Below are 16,544 nucleotides of genomic sequence, written 5' to 3'. Positions count from 1 at the left end.
CCCAGGGCTTATTCAGGGCTTTTAAGTTTGTGCAGAAACATAGACTAAGATCTTTTAGGCTTTCTGATTCCTTAATATGCTTTTCAAGTAAGTTCCATTCTGAATGAATGGATGGATAGATATTTATTATTCTTTCATTACCTTTAATGTATAAATACCTTCTTTTCTCATGACGCTTATTTTCTCTAGTGCAGGTTTTCTAGGCACATGCTGTTGAAAGGTTTCTGCATATTTGAGACTGCTGATATTTGAGCATTCATACAAAGTGCTGAGTATGTGATGTTTGAAGGTCTGAAACTTTGAGATATAACACTTTATTCCTTTCCCAATGAATGCTTATCTTAGGAATAATTCCTTCATTGCTCCCAAAAATCTAGCTATGAACTGTGAGCTTCCTTTACAAGTTGTGATTTCCTACTGGAATGTATTGTCAGGCTGATGACAGAACAGAGCACCACTGACTATGGAAAAAATCTGAAAAATAGAGGAGATGCTGGGAAGCATGAAGTGGAAGTATCTGTGTGATGTTCTTTTGGGAGGACCATGGAGACTGAACTATTTACACTTTCTAGTGCTGTAGGCTGCCTCCAAGGTTCTGAGCAAAGTGTTAAATCACATGGACAAAGACAAAAATTGTTGCATCTTTTCCTTTAGCAGGTTTGCTGCCATTGTATTTAAATCACTGCTGTTTGAGGATTAACCTTCAAGTTTGGTGGTTAATTTTAGAGCAGAGATTAGCTGAGAGAATACTATTCCATTTCTGTTGCTGACTGTGCTCAGAGCCTTGTGTTTCCCCGTCCCCGTTTCTGAAGAGTTTCTGGTTCAAGGGATATGATTTAGAGAAATTTAGGGTGGGATTTTTTTCAGTGTGGAACCAGCAGTAATGATGTGGATAATTAGTTCAGGCACAACAAAACTGATTGTAATGTTACCAGTTGGAAGCTATTACTAGAAGCAGTACAGTTATAGTTGTGTATAAGTGATTGTAATCTCCTAACAGATAATTGAGCTGATTTCATTTACAGCATATGAATTTTGGTCCTGAACAGTGAAAAGTCTTCACTGTGAGACAAAACATTTCAATTCAGGATGTTGTGTTTATTTAATTTTTTTATTAAAATGTTGGCTGGAAATAAAATGACTTTGCTGGCATAAAAGTAGTTTTAAAAAAAGAATTCCTTAGTCTAGAAAAGTATTCTTTTTCAGTGCTTATTTTGCGACTGTTCTATAGAGAACCCACTGAAGAAGTGCTGATGTTGCTGAGAGCAGAATATACCTCATGCTCACTAATGCTGTCCTTCTGATCATTAGTAGCTTGATTCATGTGGCGTTGTGTAAGATCAGAAACCTGAGCAGAGTAGCTGGATACATCTCTCAGAGCCTTACACTGGAGTATGTTGAAATCAAACACAAATAGGAGTTTTCTGCAGATATTTTTATCACTTACTAGTGTTTGTGTGTATTTATGTCCACATTGTGGGTTATGTTCAGTATCTGCTGGTAGGGAGGAGGAAGACAGGACTCCTCTTAAAATCTGTCATTGTTGTATCTCACCTGTGAAGTGCTCCTGCAGTGTGTAAGGTTTTATTTTCATGCAGGCCATCCACAAGCTGCCTTTCATTTCCATGTATTAAAGGTTGCTGAGGACAATCTCAGACCTATAGGATTTTTATCCTCTTACGCCTGAAAGTTCAGGTGCTTTCAGGCTGTTGAAACTGTAAAGGTTGAATTGGCAGGTAATTGGTAAACTTTTTGGCTGGACCTTGATAGCTTCTCTGATCTGAGTTTTATATGGGCAGGTACAGAACTTCTTATTCCCTCTTGCTCTCCTTAACACCAGCTAAACATCATTCTTACCTCAAATAATACATTGAGGTATGTATTGAGTGCTGCTCTCACCCCTTTGATCCCTCTCTTTTCCCTGTCTTGCTTAATTTTCTGTTTATTTTTTGGGGTTTTTTTTAGCGTGCTGCAGGATGTGACACCTGGATCTGGGTGACACCTTTGTCTCAAATGCACAAATCTCAAAATGTAACTTTGAATAAAATTTGGACTATTTACAATTGGTTCAATTCTTTGAAAAATACAGACAAAATTGTGGACAAAGTAGTGTTTTGAAGGTACATGATGCATCTATTAATTTTCAAAATATGTTAAAATATAGTTATAAAATACATGTAAAACTTTTTTTTTAAGAGGAAGTGTCTTATTATCTGATGCAGTTGGAGATGATCGGATATTTGCAACTACTGCCTACTGACTTTTCATTAGCAAATGTCCATTTATTCATGTAGAGGAATTTAGTTTCAGACCTGAGCTACCTATTTAGTGTTGCTATAAATTGTGGATGCAAACATTTAAAGCTGAGCTTTCTCTTCCAAGAAATTAAAAGCTGTCATCGTGCTGCCTGTTCCACAAAGATCTGACAGTGCCCTCTCTTGGCTTTTCCAAACAGTTTGGTTTTCTTCAAAAAAAAAATAATACTGAAATAAAATAATTTGTTAGGGGTATAATAAAGATTAAAAATCATCTGTTGACACTAGTCTGATTTAATAAACTTGAAATAAATGTAACACACAGAAGAATGCAACAGTTTGTGATGTTTGTCAACTCCGTTATTGCTGTGCCTTTATTTTGGATGTAACCTTCAGAATATACTTTTCAGTTCGATGTCTTTGTCTGTGTCAGAAGTTCCTGTAAATGTTCTTGTCACAAGATTTCAGTTGTGCAGGTTTCAGTTAACCATTTGGGGTGAATCCAGTTTGTCTGGCAGATAACGGGGTGTTTTAAACACTGACTGCTAAGTTACTTTCTGTCAGCCTTGACTGTTGTAGTCGATTTGTTTGCAGAGCAGACCGTGTCCATGCAATCCAGCACGATTCCCTGGAAGCTGCCCAGGATAAACCAATCAGAGAGCCCCCCCTGGTGTCGGGAAGTATCCTCGGATATTAAATTTATATCAATCACAGGAAGTCTTGGCAATCAAGCTAGTCACTTTTTCCCTTCACATCTGGACGTAAATTATTTTTTTGTTGCAAAGGTCACAGGAATCATGGGTAGGGCATGGAATGAGGGCCATAGAAAACATGGGAAAGGAAGAATAAAACTGTATTTCCACCTTTTTAGAAATGGTTATTTTTAAGTGCCCTGGAATGATGCCAAACTATACAACAGCGGTGGGGGTTTTTTTTCCTTGAAGTTTACATTTGTTGCTGAATTAAATGCGGCTTAAAGATGCTTTGGTTTGGAATGTTTTGTGCCATTAGATCTCAGCTTGGCATTTATAAAAGAGCTTTCTCCTAGTTGCTGAGAACAATAACTTTTCTGCAGGAGGAGTTTAGAAATAGAGCATGTTTCTGTACTTAGGGAGGCTTAACTGCACCTTCTTTCTTTTGGCATTACTTAATTTCCCTTGTTTTCCTTCCGCTTCCCCCTTCCAACCCTGCTGCTGCTTTAGCCATGTGCTCTGAGCTCTTCCATAGCTAATGCTGCCGTGTATTTTTTTACAGCAAATTTGCATCTTTTCACGCATTTTCCATTCTTAAAGTCTTTGCTCTAAGAAATTAAGGAAATGCTTCATTTTGTGCTTCCCCCTCCCAATCCTCCATCAAGTCTCTTGAACAAACGCTTAAGGAGGGGTTATAAAAACAAGCAGAACCTTTCCATTCAGCTCCCTGCCTTTCCTTGCTTTGGACAAGGGAACCAGTGTGCTGGAAGCTGCAAATCCTGAAGCCTGTAGCTTTGGGGTTGTGTTTTTTTCCACACATAAGGGAAATAAAGATGGTATTAGTTCACAATTTTACATCTGGTGAAGAAAATATCAGAAACAGAAGCTTGAGGTGTGTTTGGCATAAATGAATTTGTAAAACCTTAATGGCTGTTGTTCCAAACTGCTGCTGTGTTCCTACATGCTTTTTTTTAATATAGATAGTCTCTGTTAGCTTGCTGATTATTTATTCAGTCATGTACCTTATGCTCTCTTTAGACACAAAGTTGAATAAAATCATACATCAGGATCTGACAGCAGGAATTCTCATGCTGAGAATCCAGGATAAGTCCAGGAATTTTATTCTGTTTTAACAATTACCTTCTGTGTCCCCTTTCAGACTTAAGGGGATCTCATTCTTGTTTCTGCTGTTTATAACTCCCAGTTCCAGGATCTTTGCTATCCTTATGCCAAATAAAATTGAACAGGAATTGCTTGAATGCTGCTTTGTGCCAACTTCCACATGTACAGAGGGATGATTATTGAGCATCTTGATGTTTGTTATTTTTTCTTCTTTTAGATATTTCAGGTTCAGAAGAGGTTTTTAAGCAGCAAATGCCTTCTCCACATTGCATTATAAATCATTAGAACTTTCTTACAGTTTAATTAATTTGACTTTGTGGGATGGTTTGTGTTGAAAGTCATCACCTTACAGGGTTTTTTAGCTTCTGAAACCAGTTGTATGATGTACTTTTAAGTAAACTTTCAAACTTCTGACATGATAGGTGTAAACATGTTATTTCAAATACATTCCGAGTATGTAGAGAAAGCAGAGGCCACCAGGGCTCCTTTCAGTGATAATTTCATTCCTGTTGTGGGTTCTTGCCCCAGAACTGGAGAGCTGGTTTTCAAACATTCTCTGTATGAATAAGGCTTTGGGCCTGTTTACTCACTTAAAATATAAGGAAAATTATTGTTTTATCAAATATATCTGGATGCTTTTAGGGGCGCAAAGGACGTTGCTGCTCTTATAGGTTACCCCTTTGAGAGATTAATTAAAAATCCCCAAAACCCCATATTTACTATTTTAATGCAAACAGCATGGAAAAATTGCCTCCTTTTTTCCAAGTGAGGCTTTTCTGTGACCTCTTGTAGAGACAGCCTGAGCTCCTTACAGTACTTGCATTGCTGTAATTGTAATTGAGTGCTCTGCAGCTTTTCTTTTGCTGTTTTGCCTTAATTAAATAAATAGAAGCTGGGAAACAGGCCTTCTAGTGAATCTCCTCTCCCTTACTTCAGTCTTCCATGTGATTTTTTGTTTGTTTGTTTTGTTTGTTAGTTTTTCACCAACACCTGTTTAATACTGATATTCTTGAGTTTCCCTTGTAGCACTCATTCAAAAAGAGCCCAAACTGCTCCTGATTGAGTTATAAAGCCTCTTGCAAATAACTGTGCACCGTTGCAAACCATATCTAGTTGCAGAAGCTATCAGCTTTGACTGTAGTGGTTTGGTTTGGATTTTAATTTGACCAACAGCCATTTTTACTGGACTAAATCCAGCTGTAATGTAATCCCTAGTTTCTCATCTGTATTCTTGAAGACTAATGGAATAGTAAAACCCTCCTAAAGATAACTTAAATATGTTGTATGGTGTCCTCAGGGTAACTTGTGCACTAAAGCTGTTTTCTTTCCCACTCTGTAGAGGTATCTCATTAAGTGAGATACGCACTAGTGTCATTATTAAGTTTTCATGTGTTTCTCAGTTTTGATGCTAATCTTCATGTGTGTGAATTTTTTTTCCTTTGCAGCACCAATGTGGTTATGAATTATTCAGAAATAGAGTCTAAGGTTCGAGAAGCAACCAATGATGATCCATGGGGACCTTCAGGGCAACTCATGGGAGAGATTGCCAAGTAAGTGATAATTTGACTCAGTGATGAAGAAAAGAAAGGTGCATTTTATATAAGAACGTGAAATCTGCTGCTAAATCAACTCTGCGGTATGCAGACTGATAATGTTGAGAAGTTGCTGTAAATCAAGTCTTATTTTTTTAATGAATAATTTTAGAATGTATGGAAAACCATCAAACAAAAAATGAAGCCCAAGTATTTTTTAAATTCTTGATTTTCCATTTATGTAGCCTCAAAATTATTTCAATATATCTGACGTTTTTGGAGCGTTTATTTTCAAAGTGCCTTTTTGTGACTTTTCCAAATAGAGTAAAAGATGTCAAATTCTTCCTTGAGCTTTTTTGTCTGTTAAAATTAATTTGACTAGTTGCAGTGGTTATTAGGGTATTCATATTCAACGTTATTTTGGTTACAGATTAGTGAAGGTTATTTTACTGCCTCAGATTTTTCGAATTACTTTTTTTTTTTCTTTTGTAGTCCTGGAATGTAAATAAGTAAAACCGGGGATAGCTTTTTCCCTTGTAATGTCACCCGACGTGCCTGGGCTTAGATCACGCTGCCATCTACTGCCAGCCCTGAGTCTGAACAAGCCGTTGTGGCAAACCACGGAGAACATTTACTCCTTTTGTTTAATTCTTTAGGGCTACGTTTATGTATGAGCAGTTCCCAGAACTCATGAACATGCTTTGGACTCGAATGCTGAAAGATAATAAAAAGAACTGGAGGAGGGTTTATAAGGTGTGTATGTCTGAGACTTCGTCTTGGTGCTCGTACCGTGTAGTGCCTTGTGTAGATACTCCTACAGCACTTATTCCACCAGTAACCTTTAATTTCTTTCTTAACTGTTTTGTAATTCTGTTAGTGAAGTCAAAGGTGTCTTTCAAATGCTGTATGTGAAAAAACCACAAAATTTCTGGTTTTAGAAGAGTGTTTAAGATCCTACTTAATGAACGTAACAGAGCAATTACATTTTGCTGATATTCAAGTGTTGGAGTAGCATTCGCAGTTTGAATCTACCCAAAGGAGTTGTTACAGAGCTCCGTGAGAAGGAGGTAAGTTACTGTGCTGTCAGGAAAACATTTTTGAAGGAGTTCAAGAATACCTGAAATAAAATGCAAACTAATCTTAATTTTCTGGCAATTCGTAATTCTTTAAAAACTGTAGTTTAATTGAGTGGACCGAATTTTCTTGCAGATCTTATAACACTTTTCCAAAACACGATTAGGACGTAACCGAGTCATTTGCATTTTTCTTGTCTTTGGTGAATTAACATGGTACAGAAACTTTTTGCTTGAGATTGTATCATGCTGCACTCGAAGTGGTGTTCAGTGTTCACTGAATTATGCAAATATAACCTCATTTTTTAGATTTGATGTAACAGGCTAGCTTATATTCTGTTTTTCTTGATGCCAGGATTGTAGCAAGACACAATTAATTCTAAAGCATGGTTTGTGCTTTTCACAGGTGCTTGATGTTTTGTAGTCATAGTAATTGTTTTCCCTGAAGTACAATAGAAATTAATATTTAATGCTATCACACGTAGCTACTTAATGTTATAAAGACTTCTTGGAATTGCTTATCAGGTTTGGATTGGATGAAATATAATGATAGTTTTAGCTGATAAAGGCACTTCTTCAGATAAGGTACATTATTTTTTTTTTCTAGATAGAAATCCTCAACATAAAGAATTGAAATTAAGGTATTATTTAAACTTCATTTGTTTTGTCACTTGCTTAAAATTGTCCTGAAATGCAGTTTTGTATATCCATGGAATCCTGCAGAAGGCTTCTTAAATTCCTGTAAGAGTTACTTTTCAGTGAAAACCATTGGAAAATTGTGAACAAAAGAGGCAAAAGAAAATGCTTTGTTTTGCAGGGTTAACTTTTTCTCTTAAATTGTTACTGCTTTCTCTTAAAATAAGCAGTAGCTGATAAAGGTAACAACTTGTGATTTAGTAGTAACAAGTTAGGGTTTCACAAATACAGTTTTGATAGTCTAAAGAGCAAAAGGTTCATGTGAGGAAAACATGTTTTTTTTCTTTGTGAACCATATAATAAGCATTTATTTTAAAAGGGAAAGTCTTATTGCTTACTAATTTGGGGAGGGGGGTAGGTTTGGTTTTCTATTGCCTATTTAAAAAAAAAAAAGATAGAGCTTTTGTTCATGCAATCATAAGGTGCTTTGTATTTTTATAGTCTTTGCTGCTCCTAGCTTACCTCATAAGGAATGGATCAGAGCGTGTTGTTACAAGTGCCAGAGAACACATTTATGATTTGCGATCCCTGGAAAATTACCACTTTGTAGGTGAGCAATAGAAAAATCTTATAAGCAAATTAAAACAGTAGTTGGAGTTGTCAGTCACCTGAACCAGCTTAGAAGCTTCCCCAGTCTAATTAAAATGTGACTGTTGCCAGTTGTGTGAAGAGTGCAGAATCCAAGACGTGGGGCCCTAGAGTATTAATTAGTGAAGACAAGAACTTGCAGAAAAGACTGGCTAATAACAACAGAACCAACACAACATGAGTGTTGGGGTTTATATTAAAATATGCACTAGAGACTGGTCCCCTGTGGTGTCCGTAAAGGAATAGCTTTAATCATATGGGAAGAAAAGGTTAGAGCTCCAAAACACACACATCTGTTTGAAGCTGGGGTTTTTTTCCTCCCACCAAATAATATTTACAGTGCAAAGGCAGCAAGGCCAGTGTGTGTTTTGAATGTGAAAAAGGCTGGAAAGGAGCACATTTAGCTTATACTACTTCCCAACTGAAAGCAGTTTTTCAAAAAAAACCAGTTTTACAGTGAGACAGTTCTTGCAATGAAACTTGCCAAAACTGTGCTAAAAAGATTGAGGGGAAAAGGGGGATGTTTTGAGGGGTTAAAATTGTTCAAGTGGAGCATATAAGTTCTGTCTCAGTCTTTATTAATCTTTCCAGTGTTTCAGCAGCAGTTAGATGTTTCTAAGTACACCGTTCAGTGAAAACTCATTTATCTAAGGATGAAAATTGGTGCTAAAGTGTTTGGTCCCTTTTAAACAGATGCAGTGGACCTCAGTAGCCATAAAATCTTTGATTGCTCTGCTCATAATTCAAATTTTCTTATCATTTCGATGTTCAGTATTGCTGCCTCTTATTTATTTTTTTCCTTTTTCCCCCCATCTTCCATCCATCATCTCTATCCTGCATTCCCTATACAGATGAGAATGGCAAAGACCAAGGGATAAATATCCGCCAAAAGGTAAAAGAAATGGTTGAATTTGCTCAAGATGATGATCGGCTGCGGGAAGAGAGGAAGAAAGCAAAGAAGAACAAAGACAAATACATTGGGGTTTCCTCGGACGATGTTGGAGGGTTCAGATACAGTGAGTACTGGGCTTCCTTGGTCAAGGGTTGACAATCCCCACTTGGCTTAGATCACCTGAATAACTAAAGGAATTTCTAATATGTTCCTGTTTATGCTTTTTCTTTTATGTTTCTTTAACTGTCAGTGTTACTATTATAAAGGAAATCTTGCATATTTCCCCCCCATACAAATTTAAATGAATTACTTTAAAAAGCATAAGTTAGTCTTTTCTGGTCATAACTAATTAGCAACTTATACAAATAACATTAATGCATTGACTTAGCTGTATTGTTTTTATCCATAGGCAGAGTCTCCTTGTGAAATGGATGCTGCTGTAGCAGAAGTAGATAAAGAAATGTCCTTGTAAGTTAGGGTTTCTTAGTCAGTCTTTTAATCAGAAAAATAAAAGTGATGATGCTTTGCACCCACCATGGCATAAGGCTTGCTTTGCCTCCTCCTGCCAACCTCCTTTAGCACCACTAGTTAATTTGGGTTAGGGCTTTTTGGGTAGTGATCCTGTTTGGGTGGCACAGCGTAGGTAGATAGATGCCATTAGACATTTTGGTTTTCCAAGTAATACTTGAAAAATACCTGTGGATTTTCCAGGGTCTGTCAGATCTGACTAAATATAGGCACTAAGTACCTTGCTTTCTCCTTGCTCCCCAGTCCCTGTCATAGTGTGTAGCAGAGATCTGAGCTTGAACTGGCTTTTATATCTGATCTATCCCAGCATGCCATTCATGATCCAGCTGTCAGTCTGTGTTTTCTTTGGCCTAAGTAAATCCTTGGCTGCTTTTATTCAGGGATGAGTACCACAGTCCCAATGGCACAAGGCTCTGGGTTGCTAGAATTGGGGAGTTCTTTGAGAAGGGTTTGGTGTAAGAGCTGAGCAGTAACTGTGCACAACTTAAAACTTCACTTGTCCCTCTCTGGTGCTCTCTGTGTGGTTTTTTTACTCTTCTTCACTGGGAGCCTTAAGCTTAGATTTGCTCCCTTCTGGTTCTGACAGATTATTTCTCTGTTCTCTCTTTTTGTCATATGAAGAGTAGTTGAAAATCTTTATTTCCATGGCAGGATATATATTGTTTTATTATATTCCTTTAGGCTTTTGCTACCTGCTTGGAATTCTGGTGATTCTCTTTTTAGGAAATACTTATGAGTCACTGTATTTGTGCTTTGAGTACATGTCCCTCTGTTCTTTCTCTGAGCTTATCTTTTGACTTGCTCTGTAAAGAGTCGTGATCTATCCTTTTATGCTGGGTAGAAACCTTTCTCCATGTGCTCCTTAGTTGTCACTCGGGCTTTTTAATTTGAAGGACTAGTTTCTTTGTCTTGTATTTAATTTTTATGATATTTTTTATTATTCCTTCATTTGGTGAGTAAAGTAAAAAATGAAAAAAAACCCAAAAGAATCTTTCTAGCAGCAGAAAACAAACCTTTTCCCAGGTGAGATTTGTAATCAAAAAGATTCTAGTTATTTAGACATAAATGCTTTTGTATGTTCAGATTTTTTCCTAGTTCATTTTATCCTGAAGATACCGAGCTCTTAGTTGGTTTCTTTTTTAATTTTAAAATTTCTACTGCACAAGGAAACCCTTCTAAAGGAATCTGCATTAAAGTGCTTGAGAGCCTGGCATAAACTGCTATAAGGCCATTTTATTCTCCTGCAAAATTTAACAGCAATACATTTCTTAGCAGTGTCTCCTTTTCCAGTGATAAAAATCTCACTGAGTATCTCAAGGATTTGTAACAGATTCTCTACTGAAAAAGTTTGATTGATCTGAACAACTATCATTGGAGTCTTACACTTATGTCTTTAGTAAGGAAATACGTCCTCTATCATACGAAATTATCAGACAGGTATAACTTAAATTTTGCACCTTGTAGTGCTGGAATCCATAATTTTCTTTTTATTAAAAATGGCTTAATTGAATACATCTTGAACGTTGCCTGAGCTGCAGTGTAATTCCTGTGGAACTTGAAGTAATGATTTTTTCCACTGTTCTTCCATTCTGCTACTCAATTTTACTCAGCTTAAGTAAAAAAAAGTATAAAAAGTGTCTTGTTTCGTGTGTGTGATGGCCTGGAATGCAAAATGTTTGTCTAAAAATGTCTGGAAACTGAGCTGTTTTCCTTGCTTTATACAGCTTTATATTTTGGGCAGAAGGTCTGAGAAGATCACAATACAAGTTAAAGTGTGATGTGCTCCTGATAGTTAAGTCTTTGTTAAAATGTTGGGGTCTTTTTCTTTTGAATTAAGCTCAGGTTGTCTCTGTGTGTATAAGTAACTCGGACTTAAGTGTTTTAACCTTCCTTGTTGGGATTGTACAGCAAATGTGCTTATTTCAAGTAAAACCCGACAGCTGTTTGTAATCTAAGATACCAGTATGGAGGTCTTGAATACTTGATTAGGAAAAAAAGTTTTTGATTCCTTGATAATAATGTTCAGTAAAGATGTTCAGGGTACTCAGTGGCTGCTGAAAAGGTGAATTGCTTTACTGCCTCTTTTTTTTGTTTGTTTTCATCTCTGTAAAAGGTTTCTTTAACTGCTAAGTGTGGAAAAGAAAACAGAAAGTTGCCGTGCATTGTACGCGTCTTTTGAGATTTTGTTACTGTGCTTTTCTGTATTCCTGAATGTCAGTGTGTAAAAACCCAGGGATTTACCTCTGAGCACACAGCTTGGCCAGGAATGGAATATTCTGCATTAAGTGACTGTTCAGAATTGGTGTGTCCCCTTTTTGATCAGCTGCTTATGCAGCCAGGGTTGATGGTGCCGCTTGTGCTTCTCCAGCAGAGTCCAACAGGATCCTGATTAGGATTGTGTCATTCTCATAAACAAAAGTCTTTGAATCTGCATTTCTGCCACTTAATGATTGGCATTCCATGCTGTGCCTTGCTGTAATAGTGTTGATTCAGCACGGTGGGAGCTTTCAGATTGCTTTGAAACTTGTAAGGCTTTATGTCTGTGGGGCAGGGGGGCTTGAGAGGGATTCCTGAAAGACCACAGGCATTTTTTTTTTGTGTTATCTTTAATATTTCTTGTCTTTGTCTTACACAGGTGAAAGATACGATCCTGAGCCCAAGTCCAAATGGGATGAAGAATGGGATAAAAAGCCAGCTTTTCCATTCAGTGATAAGTTAGGTGAGCTAAGTGACAAAATTGGCAGCAGGATCGATGATACCATCAGCAAGTTCCGAAGGAAAGATAGAGAAGACTCTCCAGAGAGGTGCAGGTACTAACTGGAGTTATTTTAACACAAATTTATCTGTGAAATCACTATTATAGAGCTGTTTGACATTGCTGAATATTCCTTACAATACTCTGCCATTCCTTTTGTCCGTAAGGAAGCCTGTTTGGGTTCAATACCTGCTTCCTGGACTTCTTATGCAGGTCTTCCTGGCCTTAGGGAATAGTGTAGCTCTGGCAGTAGTTAACTACTCTTGGCTGCTTTCCATTATTGCCCCAGCTTAGAAAGCTGCTGGCAAAGCAGGGAATTTGGCTGAAATTTTGTAAGCTTTTCCTTGTCTCAGCAATTCCGTGGTCTTATGCCAGTGTACCGAAGGCTGCCACTCAATGCTACACTTGCTCTGAATGCTGAAGTGCCAAGGAAGAGGAAGATAAAAATTGCTTAGACTTAACTTGACACAGGGCTGCTTCCCTGAACTGATTCCAGGAAGAACAGCCTGCAGGTGGCTTCTTTAAAAAAAGTCCATTTCAGTTGAACCTTTTCAAGAAAGTTCTTGTATTTTACATCTGGTCATTAAATTTTTTCAGTAAGGAAGAAAACCTACCCTGCTTTGCCTCCAGAAAGAACTTTACATACATCACACTTCAACAGGTGCATTGAATTTAATTATCTGGAGATCAAGTTTGTACTTAACAGAATCTGAAATTGCTGTAGAGAAAGTGCTCAAGTATATTGAAATAATTCCCTTTTGGGAAACAACTTAAAATTCAAATTTGCACTGAGATTTGATTAATATTTTTTACAGGAATGTCTTTAGATACAGTCACACACATATATACATATGGGTATATATGAATATAAAAATACACATGCACACGTGTCTGTGGTGCAAGAATAAAGCAATTTTGTACAGAAAGAAGATATAATGGTAATGGTAGCATTTCTGGGGAAAAGGCTGGTATGGTCTTGCTGGGGCATTAATAAATCATAAAACTGGTATTCTTTGCACACACATCAGGGTTTCCTCTTAGAACTTACTATCAGTGGACTACAAAGAGAAGGGATCAGAAGGAAAGTAAACAATTTCAAATGTAACAATGGTATATTGCTGTGTGCTTTTCTGTTCTTACCTTTCAAAAGCAACTTGTCCCCTGATGTCTGCAAAGCTCATTTTTTTTTATCTTATTTCCTTTGCTTTATTTCTGAATGGCTCCTGGTCTCTTACACTGGATAAATTCTTGTACTTTTCAGTGGTCTAGGCAGGCCTTTCTGAAGTCCAATCTTTATCAAAAGCAGCTTATTTTGATGACTTCTTCACTGTACATCTCTACCCCAAGTGACACTGATCTTTTTCTCTGACTAATATTACATTTTTCATTTCTGTTTTGCTCTTGTAACCCTTGTCCCTTCTGTTTTATTTTTCTTCTATTTTTTGGTATGTATCACTTGGGGAATTTGTCTAGAAATTTATGAAAGGACACAAAATAGAAGGAGGGTTTTTTTGGGACATACACAAGCAAAGCCAGTTAGGTAATTGCAGGTTATCCTGTTCTAAGAAGAATCCAGGTTGCAGCAATATGGTTGCTTCAGCTCCCATCCTGGAATTTCCTTTTGGCTCCTCCTGGCATGGTGATTAGATAGCATCAAAGCTATTTTATCAGAGTGTTCAAATGAAGGGACTTCTTTCCACAGAAGCCATCAAAGGGTCCAAGAAGATTGAACTCCAGGTTATAGACTTCTGTATTTATACTTAAAGATACTGTAACTACAAGCCTTAGTGGGTGCTCTATTAGCAAAATACTGTATTTAAATATTGAAATGGAAGGAAACATGAAATTTTAATTATCATATAACTTAAGCTCAAAATAACAACATACTTTTGTAAATGCCTCACAAAATCAGTGCATTTCTGTGTTTTCACACTTCAGTAATTTTTTTCTAAAAAATTTACTGGCTTATTCATAGCCTGCTGCTATATAATAACAATTAAGTTGCCATTTCACTTGGAAAAGTGACTAAATGGTGATACTCACTCAGCTGGCAAATGTGCTGTTATGTTCTATTGTTTCTATTATAATAACTTTATAAACATTATTACTTGAGTACTGTAAAGCCAATAAAGGCCTTGAAGCACAGAGAATGGGACTTACACATCTTCACTGTGGTTAATGGAACTTGGAAGACATGGTCTTTATGTACCAGAAGAACTTGCCCAAACTTCTGGATTTCTGGCTTTACTTGCAGAGCCAGTAATTTGTAAAAAAAAAATACTTAAAGTAATGAAGAACTTTAACAAAGAGCTAAGAACTGCGATACAGACTGTTGAGTGTACAGTAGATTTCAGTGGAACTGCTCTACACAGCGAGCTCTGGAGAAACTGGGTCTGCTTAAGTCTCAGTAAACTTTTGTTGCCTTAAAGTATGTTAAAAAAAAACAACCCACACCACAAAAAACTTCAGGCAAAGAAAGAGACTGTGTCCATACTTTGATTCCTAGAAGTGGTAACCATGTACTTTCTTTGCAGAAGTGTTTTTAATTATTTGGTACACTGCTAGCTAGAATTTTTATTTTTAAGTTACTTCTGTAATTCTCAGATGAAGCACTGTAGTTTTACTGAGCACAGTAAACACACTTAAAGTGAACATTCATCTGTAATTATTTTTTTTGTTAATGTGACCATGAAAGAAAAATAAAAGGTGGATCTCCTGAGAGGATTTCAAAGCAGTAGAGGTTGTCATAGAAAATTGAGTCTTTAATATTTATTCTCCTTTCTGGGATATATGTTTGATTTCTTTTCTCAGAAGCTTTTAGTCCTTTATTTTGCTGTAGATCACCAAAGGCTCACTCTTTCATCCTTGCATTAGTGAGATTGATCTGTAGCAGTTCTGTCAGGATCAGACTTTGGTTGTCAATCATTTTCTCAACCCACAAAATGTGTACGTGGACTTGGTGGACTCAGTAGTGAGGACAAGAAACATATTGCAGCAGGTTTTAAGAGACTAAGCCTTACTTTATGTTGTCCTAGCCTTGGAGAGGCTTTAAACACACATCTGAAAGGCAACATCATCCACACTCCTCTGAGGCCTTTCGGATGGATGTACCATGTGCACCATCTAATGTGCAGGTCTGTCTTCTCTGGGGGCTTGTGTTAAAATCCTGATGTCACAAATGGAAATGTGGTGAGTGGTCCCCTCTGTGTTTGTGCACACAGGTGGGTACCTGCACAACTCCAGAACTGGGACAGTGGGACTGCTGTCACACGTCAGGGTTGAAGTGCCTTGGAAGAATAAGGTTATGGTGGTGCCATTTGAGCTCCCTTGTCCCAGGAGTTGCTGATTGGCCAGCAGCTGTGATATTTACCTTTTTAAAAGTAAAAAATTTGAAAAAGGGAGGGAGCATTTGTGTTCAGTGATGTTACTGAACTGAGGCATCCCCAGTGGTGAGTAGGTAACGTGTATAGAGGAAACGACACAGGCAACATGTTCCAAAAAAGCCAACCATTGTTAGCAGAGAACAAAGGCTCCCCTCCAGAGTATATTGCAGTTATTGTCATATTCCCACTGACAAAGGGACAGCCTTTCTTAAATCTTGCAGTTTTAGTATTCTAATGCATTATTAAAATATAAAACCCTTCCACTTTCAACTCTGTTGCTAAGGGAATTACTATTCAAAATGTTTCAATGTATTTAAGCTTTCTTTATAGCAGTTCTCCCTGCTATGTACAAATCTTGATTGTAGCAGGCAACTTGACTGTTGGCTGGGGCCAGTTGGTTTGTGAAAGACTTAAAATGTAAAAGTGGAAAATGTAGCAGATTAAACAAATAGTATGCAGTGGCATCCAAAGTTTTTGCCTAGAAGGGTGACATTTTTGTTCTTTTACATTTTAAGAATAACTGTGTGTGCTCTGATAGAAAGGGAATAGTATTGCATTGCATAATTCTGTAAACATTTTTTCCCCACGAACATTTTAAAGAATATAAAAGCCTGTTTCTCTGGAAAAGGAAATGAGCTGAAATACCAATGGAGCTGTTGAAACCTGAAAGATAGTGCCTGTATTCGGTTCATTGCTTTCTGTCTCTTGGTGTAAGTACTGAACAGAGCTGCCAACTTAAGTTTTTCTTGCTGAAGTGTTACATAATGTGTGGAGGAGTTCCTGTCAGAAGGTAATTCCATGTACTAGATTTAAACACTGATTTCCTGTTATCCTCTGCCGTGGACTTGCAGTTCATGTTTAACAAAATAACCTGATTTTCTTCATCACATCTGTACAACAGGTGCAATGCTGTGTGATGTGATGGGTTATGTAAGGGGGAAACATTTCCTTTCTCAAATGTAGGAAGAAGCAATATTTTTATTAGGAACTGTTGCTACAGGAAACTGCAGTAACCAAAACTCTTGTGG

General features: G+C 37.2%; 1 protein-coding gene across 1 annotated transcript in view; it reads left to right on the top strand.

The window, feature by feature from the left end:
* Nucleotides 1-16,544, top strand: part of CLINT1 (clathrin interactor 1) — a 46,531-nt gene that overhangs the window by 18,699 nt on the left and 11,288 nt on the right. Inside the window, exons 2-6 of the mRNA XM_027718555.2 lie at nt 5,515-5,619; nt 6,258-6,354; nt 7,812-7,920; nt 8,810-8,974; nt 12,014-12,188. Of these exons, the coding sequence (XP_027574356.1) occupies nt 5,515-5,619; nt 6,258-6,354; nt 7,812-7,920; nt 8,810-8,974; nt 12,014-12,188 (651 nt within the window). The remainder of the gene's footprint in view (nt 1-5,514; nt 5,620-6,257; nt 6,355-7,811; nt 7,921-8,809; nt 8,975-12,013; nt 12,189-16,544) is intronic.

This window comes from Pipra filicauda, unplaced genomic scaffold (genome assembly GCF_003945595.2).
Source record: "Pipra filicauda isolate LSUMZ 115617 unplaced genomic scaffold, ASM394559v2 scaffold3_size10097308_pilon, whole genome shotgun sequence".
In the NCBI taxonomy this organism is placed as follows: Eukaryota; Metazoa; Chordata; class Aves; order Passeriformes; family Pipridae; genus Pipra; species Pipra filicauda.
Note: the sequence above shows the minus strand (reverse complement) of the source record. Positions and strands in the feature narration are given on the sequence as shown.